We start from the raw sequence: 20485 nt of genomic DNA, 5'->3' as shown, positions 1-20485 counted from the left end.
CTAATAGTTGAGATTAGTAAGTATCACAATTTGATAGGTGAATACTTCAGATATAAAACTATGGCCGGTTGGATAAAGGGCGATGTATATCACATCCAGGAATGACTCTACAGCATCTTTAGTATCCTTGTCAGAACTGACTTTTTGTTTTTCTGCCTTTGTATTACCTATATACTTACCCTAACCAACTAAACCACTCAAATTGTAAATGTCTTTGAGATGTGAGTGAGAGACTACTTATTGGGGAACCTTTACACCTAACCCACCTGATTTCTTTTAGTATCTCTATTGCTACCTACATGCTTACGCCCTACAGACAGCTTGCAAGTAATGGAATGGAAGAAGACACAGTTATAAAAAAATTACACATCAAAAGATTACTTTATTTTACAATCGAACAACCTTACCGTGTAATTGTCTTTTTATTATACGCGTCGTAAATTACAAGATGAGCCATCAAACTCAGCGGAACTGAGGTGGTTATGCCCATATTGGTGATCGGAAGTCAATTACCAATAACCCTGAGCGTGCACGACGATCCTATATTTATTGATGAGATGGAGATGGGCTGGCAATTGTACCGTCACAGATCCGTGTCAAGGTCGCGCTGGGCTTCCGGGTCCGTATGCCATAAACACGACATTGCTAATCTGGTTTTTGTGAGCCATACAGATCCTCTTGTCGTGACTTTTTTTCCATGTCATGTCATGTCATATATGCGCGCGGATAATGAGTGTTAACTGTTAAGGCGAGTAATGCGGAAGCCTTACTCGCCTGAATAGGTTGGATGCCTATTTGTCTTTGCACCTATTTAATTGATAATTTTCTCGTATTAAAACTGCTGTTTAACTTCAATTACTCTGTCAAAAAATCTAGTAAGAATGTTTTATAGATAGAGAGATAGAGTAAGATAGGTTGGTACTACAATGTTAATATTGCGCGTCCGCGAAACGTATGCTCATGTGCAATGTGTGGTCAAGGTTGTTACAGAATTGAGATGTTGGATTGGTAATAGTGCTACCCTAATTAATTAATGTGCAAGAATAAATAAAGAATGTGTTAAAAATGAACGTTAGAGTTCTGTTCTAATCAATAAGCGCAGATTCACGTGTGACAAATACGGATCTGCAAATTTTTTGCACCCACTAAATCACCTAAAGTCATTACATGACTGAGTCATGACTTTAATGACTGGCTCGCAAATATTGTTTACCTTAATGTACAACACGTGAATAAGAGGTCAACCATTAATTACGTCACACGTTTGGGGGGAAGGAGGCGGTCAAGAAAATGTGACATGTTGTGACAAGAGCAAACTTTGTGACGTCAATTAACTTTATCATTAACGGTAACCAAAAATTACTTAATTTTTTTATTCGCTGTTAGTACAGTTAAATAACAGGTTTTTGGAACGAACATCGTTTTTATTCGTTTAATTTTCTTTCCTAATCAGTTTTGGGTTATAAAATTCCTAATATTTCTTTTATCCAAAATATTTAGATATGTAATATCTAATTTGATTTGCAAATATCGTTGAAAACAATATTCCTAAAAATGTGACGTCACACCAGGGGGAGGGGGTCAAAAAACATAGAAATTCTTGTGACGTAATAAATAGATGACCCATAAGTAGGCACATACCGCCTTGTTATTCGCAATTTTCTACTCTTTCTAGTAATAATATTGATAACCTATATAATATTGATTGGGTCTATAACTACATGTCGGTACAGAGGGCCAGTAGAGAAAAGTAGCGGATCAGCCTACCGCGAACCACGAACGAAGTTTTGCCGCTCTATTGCACTTGATATTTCATACGTACCTTCTTCTCCTTTCCATCCTGTTACCCCCTGCTGGGGTGTAGGTGTAGGGCTCGAACCATTTTCTTCCACTGACTCCGGACGTTTTTCACACGTACCTAAGTAAAATTATCTAAATAACTTAACAAAAAGATATACTTTTCTATATGTAGAACAATTAGACTGTGTGACAGATATTTTCGAACGCGAACTGTGAAAATTATAGATACTTTTGGCACGATTTTTTATTCGCTACTATTAATGCTGACTGGACTACATACTGTACAGTACCCCTAGTGTAAATAAATTCGATTTCGAAACGTGACGTACGCGTTTGCGTTTAGTCTCATTTTGTATTAGATTTAGAAAGAGCGCGCCAAGCGGGACGTTTTGGAAACTCAAAATCCTATACAAAATGAGACTTAACGCAAACGCGTTCGTCACGTTATGATGTCGATCAAATTTACACTAGGGGTACAGGTCTGTAGATGTAGATAGGTATGGGTTATTTAAGACAGGGGTTTACGACTTTTTATAGGGACGTAAATGCTAACCATCGAACAGACCGTACACTTGTTTGTTTCAAGGTAACATTTTGTTATGTTATGAACCTTTAAAGTGGTCACCGTCACACTTGTTAAGAAAATTTGAATTATCTGTTAGTGCCAAAGCTAGAAAAATTGATTTATATATTCGTAAAATAATCTCTGCTGGTACCAAGTGATCTGAAGAAAGTAAGGTACTAAGTAGCTAGGTTATTACGTACAGCCTGGTATGACACAGTTAACGGTTATCAGGTCGAGAGTTTGGGCGTCGCGTCGTGTGAGTCGTGTCACGCGTCGCCTCGGGGAACTTTACGTAACGACAGTAAAGTTGACCAACGTGTGACCCGCAATCGTAAAACAATCGACGGGCTTGTCCCGGCGTCGTGTACAACAAATATTAGGGGGGACAAGTAAAGTCAAGACGTTCGAGTAAATAATATCACCTATGTCAAGTACAACTTTGTATAAGGTGTTTTCCGAGAGGTGATTCGAAGCGAAATGAACCGGATAATTGTATACGATAAATAGATTGTACGTGGTAACTGTTACTTAAAAACGATGGGCCTAATACTTATCTTATTTTATTCATTGTTAGTTCATAACATAGTTTACAACACATAACATACTTTGTTGTGTGCAAGAGTTACACCAAGCTAAAGTTGGCAGCTATTTTGATAGCACAGACTGTGCAAGTTGTATTTTAAACGTCAAACATCTTTGAAATTATGACGTTTAAAATAACACTTGCACATTCTGTGTCATGAAAATCGCTGCCTAATTACCGTGCTCTAACTCTAACCCTACCGAAAGATAGTAGATCTTTCAACAAATGTTCATATCGTATTCATTAAAGCAAACAACTAGGTCCAAACTTATTAGCATATTACACTGCTATGATAGGTTACGTATTTATGATATATACCACCAGTTTTTGCTTAACTCTGCTAATATTTAATCATCAGTCATCACAGGGTTAAGTAAGAAGCCTTGTTTTTTCATATTGTTTGTCCAGTCTTAAGTCTATTTACCCGTGACATTGCTCGCGATATGCCTCCTCAACAACAGATATCGATTAAATCCCTTCCCGAAAAGGTGATGTTGCCCAATGCACCGGCGCGCCCCAGTCCATCATCCGCCCACAATCTGACTTTCCAACAAGTCGCAAGACTTTTGGAAATAATTCAGGCTTTTGGTGGCGCAACTTTTTGCATCGCAAGCACCTGCACAAGGCTTTACCACTTGTATTATTACGTAAATTGAATTGATTGATTACAGAATTTGTCACGTAACTAATGTGTTTATCATCATAATTATTTTCTAAAATTAAATTACGCTCTATTAGTAGTACAGCGTTATTAATACTGATCACATGACACAGGATGAGGTTGCACGCTTGCGTCACGACACGACGCCGTGAGACCCACATGCCGCTCCAGTCCCGACTATATTAAATAACCATTAGTCCTACTGGCATTTAGAATAGCATAATGCATAGGCACGCTAATTTGCTAATCTTCTGGCATTCGAAATTATTATGCGCAAGTTCCCATTAAGCAGTTTAAGTGCAGCCATAAGTGTCAGAGAGCAGTCATCAGCCTTACTCTATAAATAGGATAATTTTATGTAAATCAAAATTGATCCTTGATCTCTCAACAGTTCTTATGTAATCTTACCGAACCCTCTGATAAACCTAAATACGAATAACCAATCAAATATGTATAAATAAGCTGTTGAATAAATCATTCGTCAATTAAGAAATGTAGACGTATAATTTAGTTGGCGAATTATTGCTCATTCCAATAAACACATGGGCGGTTTTTATAAGGCAGACCTTGGCTATTTGGTGATACATAGTTATTCGGTGATAGTCAAATTTAGTGTCTTTTAGCCGAGTTGCACACCGGAAAGTTTAACAAGTGTTTGTGTTGTCTTCAGATGCAGACGTGGTTGGTGGTGGCGTTCGCGGCGGCTCTGGCTTGCCTAGCGCACGCGCAGAAGCCCGGCCGCTTCCTCTCGCTTCCCGTGCCCGAGAAGTGCGCTAACAGTAAGTTCCCTGCTCATCACGAGCATTAGCTTAGACGTGTCACGAGTAGGCCTGCTATTAAGACTGTGAGGAAATAATCTATAGGATTTCCCAGTGCGGGTTAAGAAAGTTGCACCTATATGACCCGCCACGCATTACATTTACAATCCTATTTTATACAAGAAAACTAGTACTTTATTGTGTACAGTCAGTATCAAATAGGCAGTGACAGGCAAAGTAGCCAAATAAATTGCAGCACACCGGTGTTACCATAGGAATATGGATGTGTTGCCATTACTTGACCACTTTGGCGGTCACTATTTATTTGACTCTGACTATGCTGTATATATGCAGGTACAGTCGCCATCAGATATATCAGAGCGGCCAAGGTCCTTAAAAATATTTGAACAGAAGCGTGGTCAGGTATTTGTGAGCATCTTGGTCGCTCCGATATACAGAATGTTTATTTAGTCACCTACAATAATTTACGGGGTGAATATATAGGTCATACTAAGCAACTTTTACTATGGAACCATCCCAGAATCGCATAAAATAAAATTGTCTGTTTCATACATTCTGGCTGTCTGACCTTGACAATTTCTATGGGAGCGTAAATTTTTTTTCGTGATTTCGTTGTTGGACCCATAGTAAAAGTTGCTCAGTATGACCTATTCGCTATGTGCACGACTATCACGCAAGCTAGCAGCCGCAAATCTAGGGGAAAACGTCAATTCACTATCTTATAAAACTACTCCAAAACTAAAAACTAAAAACGGATTTTCAAACGACTTTCATCTATCAATAGAGTGAAGAGTTGAGGAAGGTTTAGGTATATAACTTAGGTTTTGTGTAAATTGATTGAAATATAACGATGTTATCGGAAAAAATCACGCTGGCTAGGAGCTTTAATCGAAAACGCTGCCTAATCCGTTTGAGCTATAACAACACAATGTATGGTGGGGTTGTCTCTCTTTCATAGGTCTACAAAAAATTTAAAGGCCCTTACACCATAAAATTTAAATGAATATTTCAGGAGTAATCGTAAATTAAAGTTTCATTTCGTGCCAGCATGGTTCCATTTTTTTCACTTGTCACTATACCCATCACTTTCGCGCTTATATACTTGTTAGAAAGTGACAGGCATGGTGACAAATGATAAAAAGCCGACCATCTTAGCCCCACTGGACGAGTTTCCTAATCTCGGGTCGATAAGTTATGGGTATGACAGCAGTACAAGATCTACCAAATTGCAATGAACCGGTCAGTAACTATTATCCTCAGCAATACTAATTTTATGCCTCTACCGATATAGTGGCTACGAGATCTTAGCCTTGTCTCAAGTATTGGATAGACAAGTTAGATTTGGAACCTAAATCTAAGTTCATATACAATTTATCGACTCTACGACAAACTATCGAACTCTAAACGAATGCCGTCTCTAAATTTAGTAATTCCCTACTAACACTTAATTAAAGTATAGTAAAACCGATATATTAACATTTTTAGATCCCATAAAATACACATAATCGTGTCTCGCAAACAAGAATTCTCTGTTGCTGGGCACTTAAGCTATATAAGCGGATGTAGCACTTCGATAAAAACGTAGGTAAATTAGAATGAAGGAGCAACAAAAAAAAAGAATTTGTGAAAAACACCATAATTTATTTATGCGATAACATCTCATACAAATGATTTATAATGCCGCTTATAGATTATTAAAATTACATATATTATAACGTGTTATGAGTTTATTCACTTTAGTTGGTAGCTAATGTATAAATAATCGCATTAATTAAGTTTTCTTTACCTACAACACAGTAGATATCAAATAATTTTTTAGCAATTATAAATGATCATTTTCTACATATATTGATTAATGTCGCGCTACTTTATTGTTATATTATTCCATTATTATTAAGTATATCATCTCAATTCGATGAGGGCTGCCGTTTTTGCGCTCACCAGTTGGCGCCAGTGGCGCCACTGTAAATGGTGGTGCAGAAAAACAACTCAAAATTCAGCTATGCTTATTCAAAAAAATACGTTCTACTATACACTAAAATATTTTAACGTCTAAATTTGCCCTTTTTTAAACAGTTGCATATATTTTATTTGGCACATTTATTGAACTATGTATATAAGATTTACCACAATTATGAATAAGCAGTGAAAATTCGCGATAAGAAAGCTTGTAACCCCCAAAGATACTATGCATTTACCATTTTGAAAGACCTCCATCTACACTAGCGCCCCTAGTGGCGAAATTAAACTCGTTCGCCCTCGCATACAATTCTCAAAAAAAATTAAATTAAAATAAGGAACTGTTGATCAGGAACTACTTAGTATGAAGTGGTCTTGAACTTCACTTACACCTATTAACCTTACGTGGTATTATGTGACGGTGGTCTTTTATTAGATCATCGTGTTAACATAATGTGCGTCCTGTTCGTACCTAAGGATATAATCTTCGTATCCGTTTTATATGATCAGAACAGTGATAGGCTAAACAGTAGGTATTTTAATATGTAAGTACGAGTAGGTGCAGTCTGTAGCTTTATAATTTGCTAAGTTACTTAATTCATTCCTGCTGCTCTTTACGAACAGAGTATTTGGCCAGGAAACATGCCACAGTTAATAAACAATTGAAATAAAGGAAGCGAAACATAAACATAGGAAAAACTAGCAGCGCGGCGCGCATTACCGCAGGCTCCGTACGCCCACGAAAGTAAAAGCTCGTCACTTTCGCCGGTCGTTGCCCGGAAGGCCGGGAAGGTCGCGGGCGAGGACGGCGGCTCCCGGGCGTCAGCGCCCGAGCCCGCGCCGCGTCCCAGACCCCCGGAGACCTCACGTGCATGGAATCTGAACCGCGCGTCTTTTGTTCGCACTGTGGCTTCTGATATTTGAAAATGGAACCTAGGACAGTGTCATAATGACGACGCTTTTACTAAGCTTGTGCCGCACGAACCTAATACCAGCCAGCAATATTCTTACAACGTTAAGATGTTTTGAAAGATGAACATGGAAAAAGTTTTATATACTTCCATATTATAACTTCCCTACAATATGTTCATAAGCGATAAGCTATACTATACTATATTAACAAACTGTCATCTGCGATTTAATCGTAATTTTTACTTTACGTTATCCATAAACTATATTTTATTACATTCAGAAAAACAGTTATTTATTTATTTATACCTCTATTCTTGTATCAGTCGAGATGACGTTTTATTCGAAATGAAGCGTGTCGGTTACATTACAAACAATTTTGACAAACCTCGCAAGTTACTTGATATCGAACGATATGGCATCAGTCGGCCCCCAACTCTTAGTTTGTCTCTCAATAAAAAAAAAGTGAAAACATTTTTCATTTGCCGCCATATGGCGTTTACTTAATCTTTTAAGTACTTGTTTTATTGTAGATTATGATATGGATGTAGATAAAGCAGTGTATGTTTGTAACTGTACATAATTAGGCATTAAAATAGTCGTGTGATCCTTTTATTAAGCTTATTTTATTGGTTTTATAAAGCCATACTCGTATTTTAATGCCTTTCATTATGTGGTAGTAATAGTCGCATAAACTACTATATATAATGAGTGCAGAATTAAAATGTTTATCTTATAGGTACCTATTTGTAAAACTTATAACAATTGCCGGAAAACCGGTAACTGCCTTAACGACTGAAAACATTTTAGAATCAGGGCATACCTACAACAAATCCTCCAAGCCTACGACGTATCTACAACTTTTACTTATTACGAATATTGTTCGGAGTAGGTAAGTATGTCTTCATTCATATTAATTTAGGGCTGTTAAATTACATAAATATTTTTAATTATTAATGCCACTGCTGTTATGAATTTCACTAAGTTCACGATACTCATTACTGTGTTGCTCTCGTTTTAGTCAGTTTAATTATGAACATCAAACTACATAATACCGACGTAACTGATGTTATCTCAAAATAGCTTAGTGTTACGTATTACGTATTTTTAATTACTGTACTTGAGTTTTATTTTAATTCAGATGTCTTTGTCTAATGCGGATTATTGCGAATTAGGTACTCAATGTCTGAATAAGTCGAATGATAATAAATGTCTTCGGCAGTTCCACGTTGCTGATATTGTATATTCAGGTGCGTAGGTATTGAGACTGCAAAGGTCTGCGATTTAGGTACTTTTAATGAATTTAGCAAAAAAAAAAAACGTATTTTCCAACGTAATATGCCGTTAACTTCGCTTCGTTCGGCATCTCACTATCTGAAGGTTGTCTGGGAGAGATCGCTGTTTAGCGATAAGTCCGCCTGTTGTTACCTAGCAATGTATATATTTTCTCAATTTCTGTATCTGTGTTTTATGTAGTGTGCAATAAATAATTTTATTATTATTATTTGTATCTCCTTGGATTTCACGGGCCTATAAATCCCGGTCTTTTGATAGGCTTGCGTGGGGATATAGATCCAACACGTAGAGGCCTCTTGGAGAGCTTTAATGTCATGTAGAACGCCTGCTGGAACCCGTTCACAGGTGCAACAATAGATACCCATGAACCGGTCGCAACAGGCATTGGGACTATTGTAGTAAAAGTGAACAGTATAACGGTCTATGGATTGAAGTTTGGGAGGACAATGAGTACAATAATTTATTAAAATTAAGTCAGTCGTACATAAGCAATGTCAAATATTTCAAGCGAATAATTATTATAGTATATTGGTAACGATTGATTCAATGTAGCGATTTGATTCTGGTTTAGATAAGTTCTCATTTAGATATCGTTTGTATATCGTATAATTGACAGAAGCAGCTCGATTCGGGCAAACCAATGTGACTTTGACGTTAGAAATGTCGTAGATAGATCTTATTGGGATTACAGCGGAATCGAAATAAACGTCAATTTTGACATGTCGTTTAGATATCGATCTTTTAAAGATCTTTCCAAGATCTTAAACGTGTCTTAATCATTCTTCGAATCGGTCCGCAAGATGTTGTTAAGTAACGTTGTGTGTAGTAAGTAAATGTGAAACTAACTCTGTCTGTCTGCCTGTCTGTTACCTTTACACGGTTAAACCGCTGAACCGATTTAGATCAAATTAGGTATGGAGATGTTTGAGGGCCAGAGAAAGATACAGGGTAGTTTTTATCAATCATCATTATCTTATACCTTTAAACGAGCAATTCTTGTATATATATATGTATATATATTTCTGTGATCTCGGAAACGGCTCTAACGATTTCGCTGACGATTTCGTTTTCCGATTCTTATTTAATTCTTAAATACATTTCAAACATTCGTACGCAATATTTTCATTCTTTGACAGGTTAGGCATCGAAGGAACAGACCAACAGACATATCCGGCATTCAGCCACTATTGAAAATTCTGTTGAAATACTTTAAATGGATATTAAATGAATCAATTTAAAAGTTTTTTAAGATAAAACATAAAAATAAATTATAAACGTCAGTATTTTAAAAGTAAAACGAATTTATACCTACTTTATTCAAATGAATTAGTGACACAATAAAAAAAAGCTTAAACTCCCGAGGGAGTTATAGCTTTTTTGTCACAATCCATAACTCTCGTGAGAACAATACATGCCTTTTTCTTTCAGTATACCTGCATGAAATAAGATCTCTTTCTAGCAAGTGTGATGAAAAAAATATCATATTTTGTAAGTCTTGTGCAAGTCGCAGTTCCTTGACGATAACGTGATAAGGTAACATCATTAGTCATTCTATAGCGTTGAGCAATACGGGATTTTTGGTAACTTGCAACTTTGTAAACATCTAACTTTACAAACTAATGGATAATGAGTAAATGACAAAATTATGATATAACTTTTGTAGACATAGCAAACACTTGTGGCTGTATAAAGCTGGCCGGCTTAGCTTATGTATACAGTTGTATTTGCATATTATATACCCATACATCGGCTGCTATCCTCAGAGATGTATTCTTGACCTAATGTGAGGTGAGGCGTACTCCTAGGTCGCAGGCTCTCATGAACAAATGTACTCTTAAGATGTCCTCGCAGAAGTTAAACATTTAAGAGAGAAGAATAGCTTTTTAAATCTAACGAAGTAACGGAAATTTTTCTATGAAATTCCATTTCGGGAGATAACGGTTTCCGCTAAGTAAATCTTTAAAAAAATATTTTGATTTTGATGTCGATCGCTTCATCATAATATATTCTAGGTTTATAAGTTTCGCTTTTTTGAAAAACATTTTTTTGTTATGCAAATTTAAAAAAAATATGGAAAACCCATAAACCTATTTTTTCATTGTGTCAATAACATACTAAAAAATCATGGAGAATGGAAAATATTTAGAAGTGGAAAAACGTTTTCTCTTTTTGTATGGATGGTCTTGTGTGTGGTATACTTCGCTCTTAAGTTTTACATTGAGAAAAAAATCTACAATTTTACTGTTTTGAGTAGCTAAAATACGTTTATTTTTTTAGTTTTTTCAATACTTAGAAATGTTGAAACTGTTTTTCCCACATAATTAACACATATTAATTTTCCAGTTAATTTTAATGGAAATCACTTTAATGTGTGCTCAAGAGATCATATTTTTTCAGTGTAAATATTTTTACGAGTAAATAACACTAACCTTCCGGCATCGTCTCATCGTTAAAGCATCCATATTCGCCAACACTGTCAGTTTTTGCAGAGCAAACACATAATGTGAATTTAATTATTATAATCAGAGACTAGTAAATATTCAAAACGGACAACCTCTATACAACACCGCGTTCCTCGCCTGCTTTTTTACTAGTTTTCTTTATTCGGTACTTTAAATCTGTCACCTACTATTTATGACTTCTCAACTAATAAACAATTTTTCATAGCTGCTGTTATATGAAAAAAAAATGAAAGTATTATAAAAGCATTTTAACATTTTAAACCTTTTTCTAAGGGCCCATCTTGCTTAAAATCTACTTTTCGACCTCGTGCCTTAAAACCCTCGCAACCCTCCTCGCAATATTTCTCTTTTCGGCCCACTCGCTACGCTCGTAGTTTAATTTTGAAATCTTTTGTTTGCTGGGGTGTTAATATTGAGAAAGGAGTAGTTAGACAATAACTTTGCACCCTTTAACAAAATAACTATTTTTACGTAGGGAGAGCTAATATTTGGGAGTAACATCTATTATAGAGCCAGCTTAGATTAGACACCTATAATATGATGAGTAAATCGTGGGGTGGGCCTTACAGTTAATAATATTATTAGCACTTCAGCAACGAAGCGAAACCTGAATATTTTGCAATTCCGCCTTAGCAGCGAAGCGTCATTACTTAGCTTCTGTTCGTTTAATAGCTTCTCATTAATTTATATTAAGTCTGATAAATAAGCGCGGTAGAGTTTTGGCTCAGGGCCGGCCAGTCACGGGACACATGACTTTGCGGCGTCCTCGACACCTCAATATTCATAAAGCCGTCTCTTTTTATTACCCATTCGTAAGACGATAACGGCGTTAAGACAATTTAGTAATCAAATTGCAAGGGTTACTTCCATTTTGTTTTCAATCAGCAACTAATTGCCTACATACATATCATTGCAATTTATTTATTTACAGTTCTTTGCTGATACATACTTACGTCTTTTGAAATTGGTCTTTACAGGCCCTTGACGAGTCTTTAAAATCATGTTGAAATATTCTGATAATTAAAAGGAAAAATGTTTTTTAATTGCATTGGTAGCCTTCAGATGGGCTATTATTGCTAAGGTGATATCGATTTAGGGATTATTTCGTCAATGATTAAATTCTGACGGCAATCAATCGGTCGTCGAATGACCAAAGCTTTTATAATTATGTAGATGTGCGCAGATATTTGAACACAAAAACACACAAATTTGAATACTCGTAGTTTTTTGCGCTTTCATAAACTTTATACGATACAATACTCTTTATTGAACACCTCACATAGTTGACAATAAATGTACAGAAACAAATAAAGAGAATTTCATAGAGGTAACAACAGGCGGTCTTATGAGGCTGTCAACACCCAATGTCCTTGAAATTGATGTTACTTAAATAGTTTTTTAAGAAAGACTATTTGTTTTAGTCAAGTAAGAAAAATATATGTTCATATTAATTATATTTCAAAGGCCGTGGTTGTACTCGATACATGATTGAACGAAATCTGCTCGATAGAAAATAATTGCAAAGATTGGTCTTAAAATCACAATTAAACGGTTTTATGTCTTTATTGTTTTGACTTATGGGTCTGCAATTGAAATCACAATTTCAAAACATTTATATCTAAACCGCTGTTGAGTAAAATATTACACTAATAATCCACTTTTTTTTATATAAATATTTTTCTTATTATTCCCTTGCCCAGGCCCAATAACATGCGACAGTGCTATCTCATTTACTCCGATACAAATAGACAGTGTGCGCGCTTTAGGTATTGACAGCCTCTTATCGCTTAAGAGCGATCTCTTCCAGACAACCTTTGGGTATCGGAGACAATAAAATTAGCATATACGGTAGGTGGCACAAAGAAAAACAACAAAATATTAATAATAATTAATAGTAGAATAGAATATAACCAAACAACACAAGACATTAATATGAATAAACATACTTAAATACGTCTAACCATAAACATACATGGGCATAAGTACATACATAACACATATTTATTAAATAAAGAAACAACATTGTCATTAATAATAAAAATAAATTTAATTCATTTTAGATTCCATCAACTCTCAAATAGTACTTACACCCTGGCGGGTGCTGCCTCTGCGTGCGTCCCTGACACGGGCAAGGGCAACATCCGCTAGGTGTACCCCTAACATTTCATTAAAGTGTCAAAAGGGGCTCTACGTGTTGGCTTCGGCTCTGCGCACGCCTCCCAAAGGTCCGGAACACCATTGTTCCGTGATGGGAAAGACATACAAATAAAAATAATAATAAAAAACTATGGAAGGGAAAGATAGTATTCCTTAAGGTTTGATTTAAAGGACCACACTTTATAGGCTTTATGGAATTTATAGCACCACGTCGCATCGTATCATAACATTTATTTTACCAACAATGTAACCGATTAAAATATTACTGACTAAGACAATTGAATGAATTTATGATGTCAATCTTGAATCAAGTCCATTTGTTCTTGGTTATTTTATGACTTACTATCGCCTCGGGGCGTGACTCGGATTATGTCTATTGATGAGCACACAGCACGTCTTTTGATGCAAGAGCAACTTATCTCGACGATCGATACACAAACTAAACCGTACAATACAGTCACGAGACCCTCTGTTTCGCAATCTAGCCTTCGTCCAAATATCCCAGCCTCTCAATATTGCTAACATACAACTTATTACATCTTGCCTCTCTATACTAAAGCTTAAACCTATAAGCGGCGCGATCATTGCTAAATGCTAATATTTTACGATGATGCGCGACGTAAACATGAATGTAAATGCGTCGTCATAGACTTCTAGGACTCAGTCGTTTTGGTATGCGGCTACTTGAATAATGGAACGCATTAACGACGTACTCGTGTGTGAAAACAATAAGATAGGTTTATAGCACCGGAGTTGCGTGCTCGATAGACGAACAATCGCACATCTGTCTGTCTGTCACCGCGCAAGGTCCCGCTATAATTGTCTGCGTGCGACTCTTTAAAGTCTTAACACATTCCCTCGGCAATCACTACACGTTAATATTTGTGCAATTCAATGTAAGCAATTAACTTTAGTACGTTCGATTGTATCATTATTACGCAAAATAAATAAATCAGAAAATATCCGTCATTAAATGTGAGATTATGATCATCTTGAGATTACGATTTTTGGATGCATGAATCCACGAAAATTCATCCAGACCAGAGTAGTAAAAGTATTGATAATAAAGATAAGTAGAATTTATTTATTCATATTGTGAGTTTAGTTACTGCCCTTTTACCTAATGGAACTTAAATGTTTCAAATGAAAGATTTTCTGTTCGCAATAATACTTATCAAGTCATTTGCCCAATTAGAAAGAAAGAAAGAAAATAAATTTATCCAGGACGCTTACAATATTGCTTAAATCTAATGAAACACATTTATTAGTAAAAAGTATAAACGTCACTGAAAAGGTCTCCCCTCAGCTTGATGTCAAGTTACCTTTCAGGTATCTTGACGCTAGTCTTCCGTGGAGACCTGCGGCGAACTACAGCGCTAATTCAAGTCTATGTGGGTTTTGACTACCCATACAATCATCCAGCTGATCCTTCTGATCCGGGTGCCTAGTCAAGATGCCAATCGTTTGCGCCATAGCAAACGAAACGCTAATATTTCTCTGTCACACAAATGTGGAAGAATGATAGAGAGAGTTTACCGTTTCGTTCCCTATTCCATACGGCGCAAACGATTGGCATCTTGGCTAGGCCTTTTAATCTGAGCCAGATCTTCATTACAGTCTGTGAGAATAGCAAGTTGCCTAATTAATGTTTTATATAAACGTGCTCTCATATCAAAAGATTATAAACGCACTTTATTATTGTCCGTCGACATTTCGGCAAATTATCGTAGTGACGACGGCCGCCTCGGGGGCATTGTATTGTTAGTAAATAACAATTCGATGTACATTATCGCCCGCGGCTCCTTGGCCTAGTTGGCCGTGTTGGCACCGCGTGACCGGCGCATCTGCCGCTACACCACGTACGTATGCTATAGAGCCTCACTTATGAAATAACTATGAAGCAAATCAATCAGTCATTCAATCATATTAAACTTTCAAACGCAAACAGACATCGACGTGATAATTATTAAAAATATAAATATAAAAGGAACAAAGTGTCGGGATTTTTGTTTACCCCGAACAGAGAACTTCAACTTCTTATTTTCTAAGCCGGTTTTTTTCATATTTGAACTTTAATTTAATTAACTACGTTCCTGCCAAAATTCGGTTTATGGTCGAAGATTGCTCGTCATACTTAGAAGGTACCTATCGTCTAACAACCGTTTCATGTACACTCCTATGACCCTAAAACGTCACTACGCACGATCGAATAAGATATTATAAAATTCATGTTTCATGTATTTACTGAATGACCTTACGTAATATTTTGTGTTTAGGTACATACAAAAACAAGTCATTTGTATACACATTCCATATAGACGTCTAATGCAAATGTAATGCCTAAAGGCCAAGTGATGCACCTTGAGAAAAGCATCATCTAGGTTTTTGTTTTGTTTAGTGTATAAATTTATTATTTTTTCACGTCCTTGCTTAGTTTCTGATGGAAGTACTTTGGTACCTATACTTCCGTAATTTCTGGGACAAAGACTAACACTAACTTGAAGCTGATCTTGGTAATATCAATCTAGTTTGTGCGCAACGAAATATACTGTCTTAAGGCAAGAGCACACCGGCTGCCAGTACGTAGACGTACGCCCGTGCGCGTGCGCAAAAATGTTTGTGCCGTGCCGTGAATGCACACGTCACGAAAGCGGTCTGCTGTCTCTCATAAGGACTGTAATCTGGAAGACCGAGTTTGCTCGGAAAATATATAAAACCTCAAAAATGTGCGTTTTCCCCATAGATAATTTTATCCCCATCGGTATTTTTGCCCCCGAAAACTCCCATATAGCAAATTTCATCGAAATCGTTAGAGCTGTTTTCGAGATCCCCGAAATATATAAATGTATATACATATATACATTTATATATTTCGGGTGTGTCCGTGTTCGTCGCCTACCATGGATTACCCAAATCGCCAGGCTTAAAGTTTTTACGCATTTACCCAAACATTATACCTACTATTGTCATCTTCTTTTATCTTCAGATATATCAATGTAATTTGTTCTAATTTAAATAATATTTCTCAACTTCTTAAATGGTATATATACTTATTTGTTTTTCATAATATACAAATATAATGTCTATAAATATATATCCTTACCATCGTAACATATAAGCTAATAAATATGAAACTGCCTACAACCGTTTTTAAATTTTTATTGTAAGTGTTTTCTTATTTTCAACTGTTTTCGTCTATATCTGTTTTTCAATCAATCCAATATTGTTCATGCTCGTCACTACCGTTAGGTATTTAGTTAAAGCTTCCTCCGGCCCAGGGCTCCGGGGAAGACCAGCGCTGTGTTATTTATTACCAAAGCATATGCTGAGTGGTGTTCCTTTGTAGCCACTATAGCAGCGCCAATATATATTTATTTTTGTGTCACTCCTCTTGTTTTGCTGTGTGCTATCTATTTTTTTTAGTTTTAAGTGTTTAGTGAATAAGTTCTTTTTTTGTAACAGAAGTGGCGCTGTATGTAGAAGGTTTTTAGAATAAATGTATTTCTATTTCTATATCTATACACAAGAATTACTCGTTTAAAGTTATAAGATATTATACAGCGCATGTGCACGTGCACATTTACGCACACGCATCCGGTCTGCACAGGCCTTTAAACACAGCCATCATATAACCAGCCAGGTTTGATGGTTCAAAGTTATGCCCAAGTTACGCAACCCCTACATTGACAATAGACAATTAACTCTTATTTGGCATGTTCCAACCCAGGAGCAATGTCACGACCGTGATCGCAGATTCCGTGGTGTCGCAATTTGGGGTACACGACCCATGTCGAGGGTCGCATACTCGTGTTAGCTCGGCGGATGGATGTAAATTATTATTCACTATATATTCATTTACGCCTGTATATTACGTGAGGTTAGAACATACGACCTCGCGACTGTGTTTATTTATTATTATAAGTACGGGACATAAGGACGCACTTATAAGGGCCATTGGTAAGAAAGGCTCATGTTGAGGAGATTTTATAGTTATTCCAATACAGGACAGAATACTCGTACTATGCACGTTCTTACAACTCAATGGCCAATAAATGCAATTATATTCTGAACATCTAATAAAATTGACAATTCGATTTTATGTTATTTTAAGTGTCTTATCGTGACTTGTAATTCAAATGCAATATTCGGTAAATAGATAGCTAGTACCTACCTACTGGCAATATTAAGATCTAATAATGCCATTCTTAAACAAAAGGGTACTTATTGTGGGTTGTCAATAATGCGCTATATTTCCATATAACTTCAATTTGGAAAAAATATTCTATTAAATATTGCCAGCCACCAGTCAAAATGAGGTAGCAATTCAATATTTGCATCTAATTACTTTGCCACTCTTGTGGATAAAATGCAAACGTCAGTTTTTGAAGTATCAATAGAGCCTTTACCAGCTGTTGTGGTGAAAAAATATTTTTCTATGTCAAAAGTTTTAACGGGGGCGTAGGTAAATGAAGCGGAGTAAATTACTCTATCCACTGTCGAACTTCTTCGTAACACAAATGTTTACGATGACCTCCTATTTCTTCAGGACCAAAGGAATTCTTCTACCGAGGGCACAACTACTTCTACAGCGGGCACGTGCCCGCGCTCGCCAACAAGAAGATGGACTGGCTGGATGGCCGCAACCTCTGTCGCGAGTACTGCATGGACCTTGTTTCCCTGGAGACGCAGGAGGAGAACAACCTGATCTTTAAACTTATTCAGCAGAGTAAGTTCAGTTTTTAAATAGCAGTTATTAATAAATACAAACAAACTCACGACCTAGCTGGCCTAGTAGGTGACCCTGCCTATGAAGCCGATGGTCCCGGGTTCAAATCCTGGTAAGGGCTTTTATTTGTGTGACGAGCACAGCTATTTGTTAATGAGTCATGGATGTATTCTTTGTATTTAAGTACTTATATACATGTCATATATCGTTGTCTAAGTACCCAAAACACAAGCCTTATTCACTTACTGTGAGACTTAGTCAATTTGTGGGATAATTTCCTGTAATATTTATTTATTTTACTATTTATTGAACTATTAAAGCCTCGAATAAACACCACTGTATAATCACATAACTATTGGCTGTGATTGACCGAATCATGCCCCGAATACATGAGGATAATAGAGTTTTCCTTAAACTAAATACTTCAGTAAATTACATTTTCTTTGTTTTCTTCTTTATTCCTTACGTCTCAGTTTGGCCCTATGGTTGACTGGTAGAGAATGCCTTTAGGCATTAAATTCGTCATTTGTATTTTTTTTTTTTGTGTTCTCTGCACAAAGTTTAAATAAATAAATAAATATACGTCACATAGAACTATTACAGAGGTTCAGTCAGTATAGTATCTAATAGATATTGACGGCCAAAATGGCAAAATATATCGTAACACATCTTTAGTTCTACGGTACCAACACCAACCGTGTGTTACGATATATTTGGCTGTCACAATCCATTTCATGGGCCAAAATACTTTTTAATGCCTAAAAACTTGTCCCTTTACAAATTGAAATCAATTTCTAACGCAAAAATATCAGGTAACTTATTAGAAAATTACACTCATTTTCAAATTGAATACTTGGAATAAACTTACAATATTATATATAACATTTAATACAATTCTTTATTTTTCCTTAATTCAACTGTTTTACTATAGATAAGGTCTGTTATTATTACCACTCCGTTGCCATTTTGCCTCAAAGATTTATTAGCATAATTTATAAAATGAAATAAATTACAGTAATATTTATTTAAAATACTTGAACTCCAAAAGTTTCTTGTTGTTTACCACTAACCAATGCTCTTCCTGTATTTATTTTTTTCTAATAAAATATAAGGACTTTTGTTCTGATACATCCCATGGTTTTTTAAATATCGGCATAAATAATATACTTCTCGTGAAAACTTTGCTGCAGCGACGATAGACTAATTATAGAAAACTTAATAATTATTCTGAATGAATGTAAAAAGTAATGAAATGTTATCCTTTAACCCTTTCCCAGGCATAGTTAGATTTATCGACCACATACGCGCCATTAGAATTTCAACTTTAGCATTCCGATTTAAGGTTCAAATTAGATTACACTTTCAGGAAATGTCACTTGTCTTCAAATGAATAATCAAAGCTGGATTAATTGGAATATATTTGGCGTTTTTTGAAAAACCTTGTAGATTGGCGCGGCCTGGAAAAGGGTTAAGTAATTTGTCTCTCGATACAAAATTTGTACACAATTTTTATTAGGCATTAAAAAATATTTTGACCCTAGTTTTTTCGGCTTGAGCTGGTGGTGTGAATAAAATTTTCCTGATATGAGCTCAACTGTGCCATAACACGAATGTATTAAATACCTAATTGAACGAATATATTATATGTAACCGGTTTACCTCCTTGCAGATGACGTGCCCTACATTTGGACCTCTGGTCGTCTCTGCGACTTCAAGGGCTGCGACGGGCGTAAGGACCTCGAGCCCAAGAACATCTTCGGCTGGTTCTGGTCCGCTAACCGCGAAAAGATCACGCCCACCAACAGAGTAAGTGCCACCTAATTTAAGTCCTAGGAAATAATTTAAACAATATTCCCCACAGCCCCCCTTTAGCGTCTTGCCCCCATTCCCCTAGCGTCTTGAGCGTCGGCGTCTAGTCAGCGCTATGGAAAATAGCGTCGCTGCGCAGGTGCGCCAACGTTGCGTCGAGCAGCCATAGAGTTGACTAGACACCGACGCCCGGGAGACGCTAGTGTAGGTGGCCTTAATATAAGAGAGACCCCACAATAGTGTCGTTTAAGCGTCGGCGTCTAGTCAGCGCTATGAAAAATTGTCTCAATGCGCAGCTGCGCCAACGTTACGTCGAGCAACAGCCTTCGCCCTGTCAGTTATTCGCAAAAGCTGACAATTGCGAATAACGGACAGGCCGATATCGTCCCGCGAACTGGTAACCAGTGGGCCCCCTTAGGAAACGCTAGGAACATGTGGGGTCTCTCTAGATAAGGACCTAAATATTCTAACCTGACTGATCAGAAGCCGTCTGTAATAAGTAAATACTCTACCCAACGTTGCCCCTTTTTTGTCACGGCTCGTGAAAAGAGCGTCAGATCCGCTCAGTAATTCGAATTTCTTATTATATGATATAGAATTGAACTATTTTGAACTAGTGATCGATGTTAGCTTTATGGAAGTGTTATCCATAGATAGATAGTAAAATTCGATAAACATGGTTTTGCTGCACGGTGTGAATATTTTGCACCAGGTGCCTGTATATAATTGGTAAAATCATGTGGCCCAAAATATGCTGACGAATAATTCTTATACCATAG

The 20485-nt window shown here is 36.5% G+C and overlaps 1 protein-coding gene and 1 long non-coding RNA gene across 2 annotated transcripts in view; one reads left to right on the top strand and one right to left on the bottom strand.

Moving 5' to 3' along the window:
- Positions 1-20485, bottom strand: part of LOC133517685 (uncharacterized) — a 125201-nt gene that overhangs the window by 57872 nt on the left and 46844 nt on the right. The gene's annotated exons all lie outside the window — the stretch shown is intronic.
- Positions 1-20485, top strand: part of LOC133517682 (uncharacterized) — a 37152-nt gene that overhangs the window by 15712 nt on the left and 955 nt on the right. The window contains exons 2-4 of the mRNA XM_061851046.1: positions 4280-4388; positions 17718-17897; positions 19567-19703. Coding sequence (XP_061707030.1) covers positions 4280-4388; positions 17718-17897; positions 19567-19703 — 426 coding nt within the window. The remainder of the gene's footprint in view (positions 1-4279; positions 4389-17717; positions 17898-19566; positions 19704-20485) is intronic.

The sequence above is a fragment of the Cydia pomonella genome, chromosome 5, assembly GCF_033807575.1.
Source record: "Cydia pomonella isolate Wapato2018A chromosome 5, ilCydPomo1, whole genome shotgun sequence".
In the NCBI taxonomy this organism is placed as follows: Eukaryota; Metazoa; Arthropoda; class Insecta; order Lepidoptera; family Tortricidae; genus Cydia; species Cydia pomonella.
The sequence above is the reverse complement of the archived record's forward strand: the minus strand, read 5'-3'. Positions and strand labels throughout refer to the sequence as shown.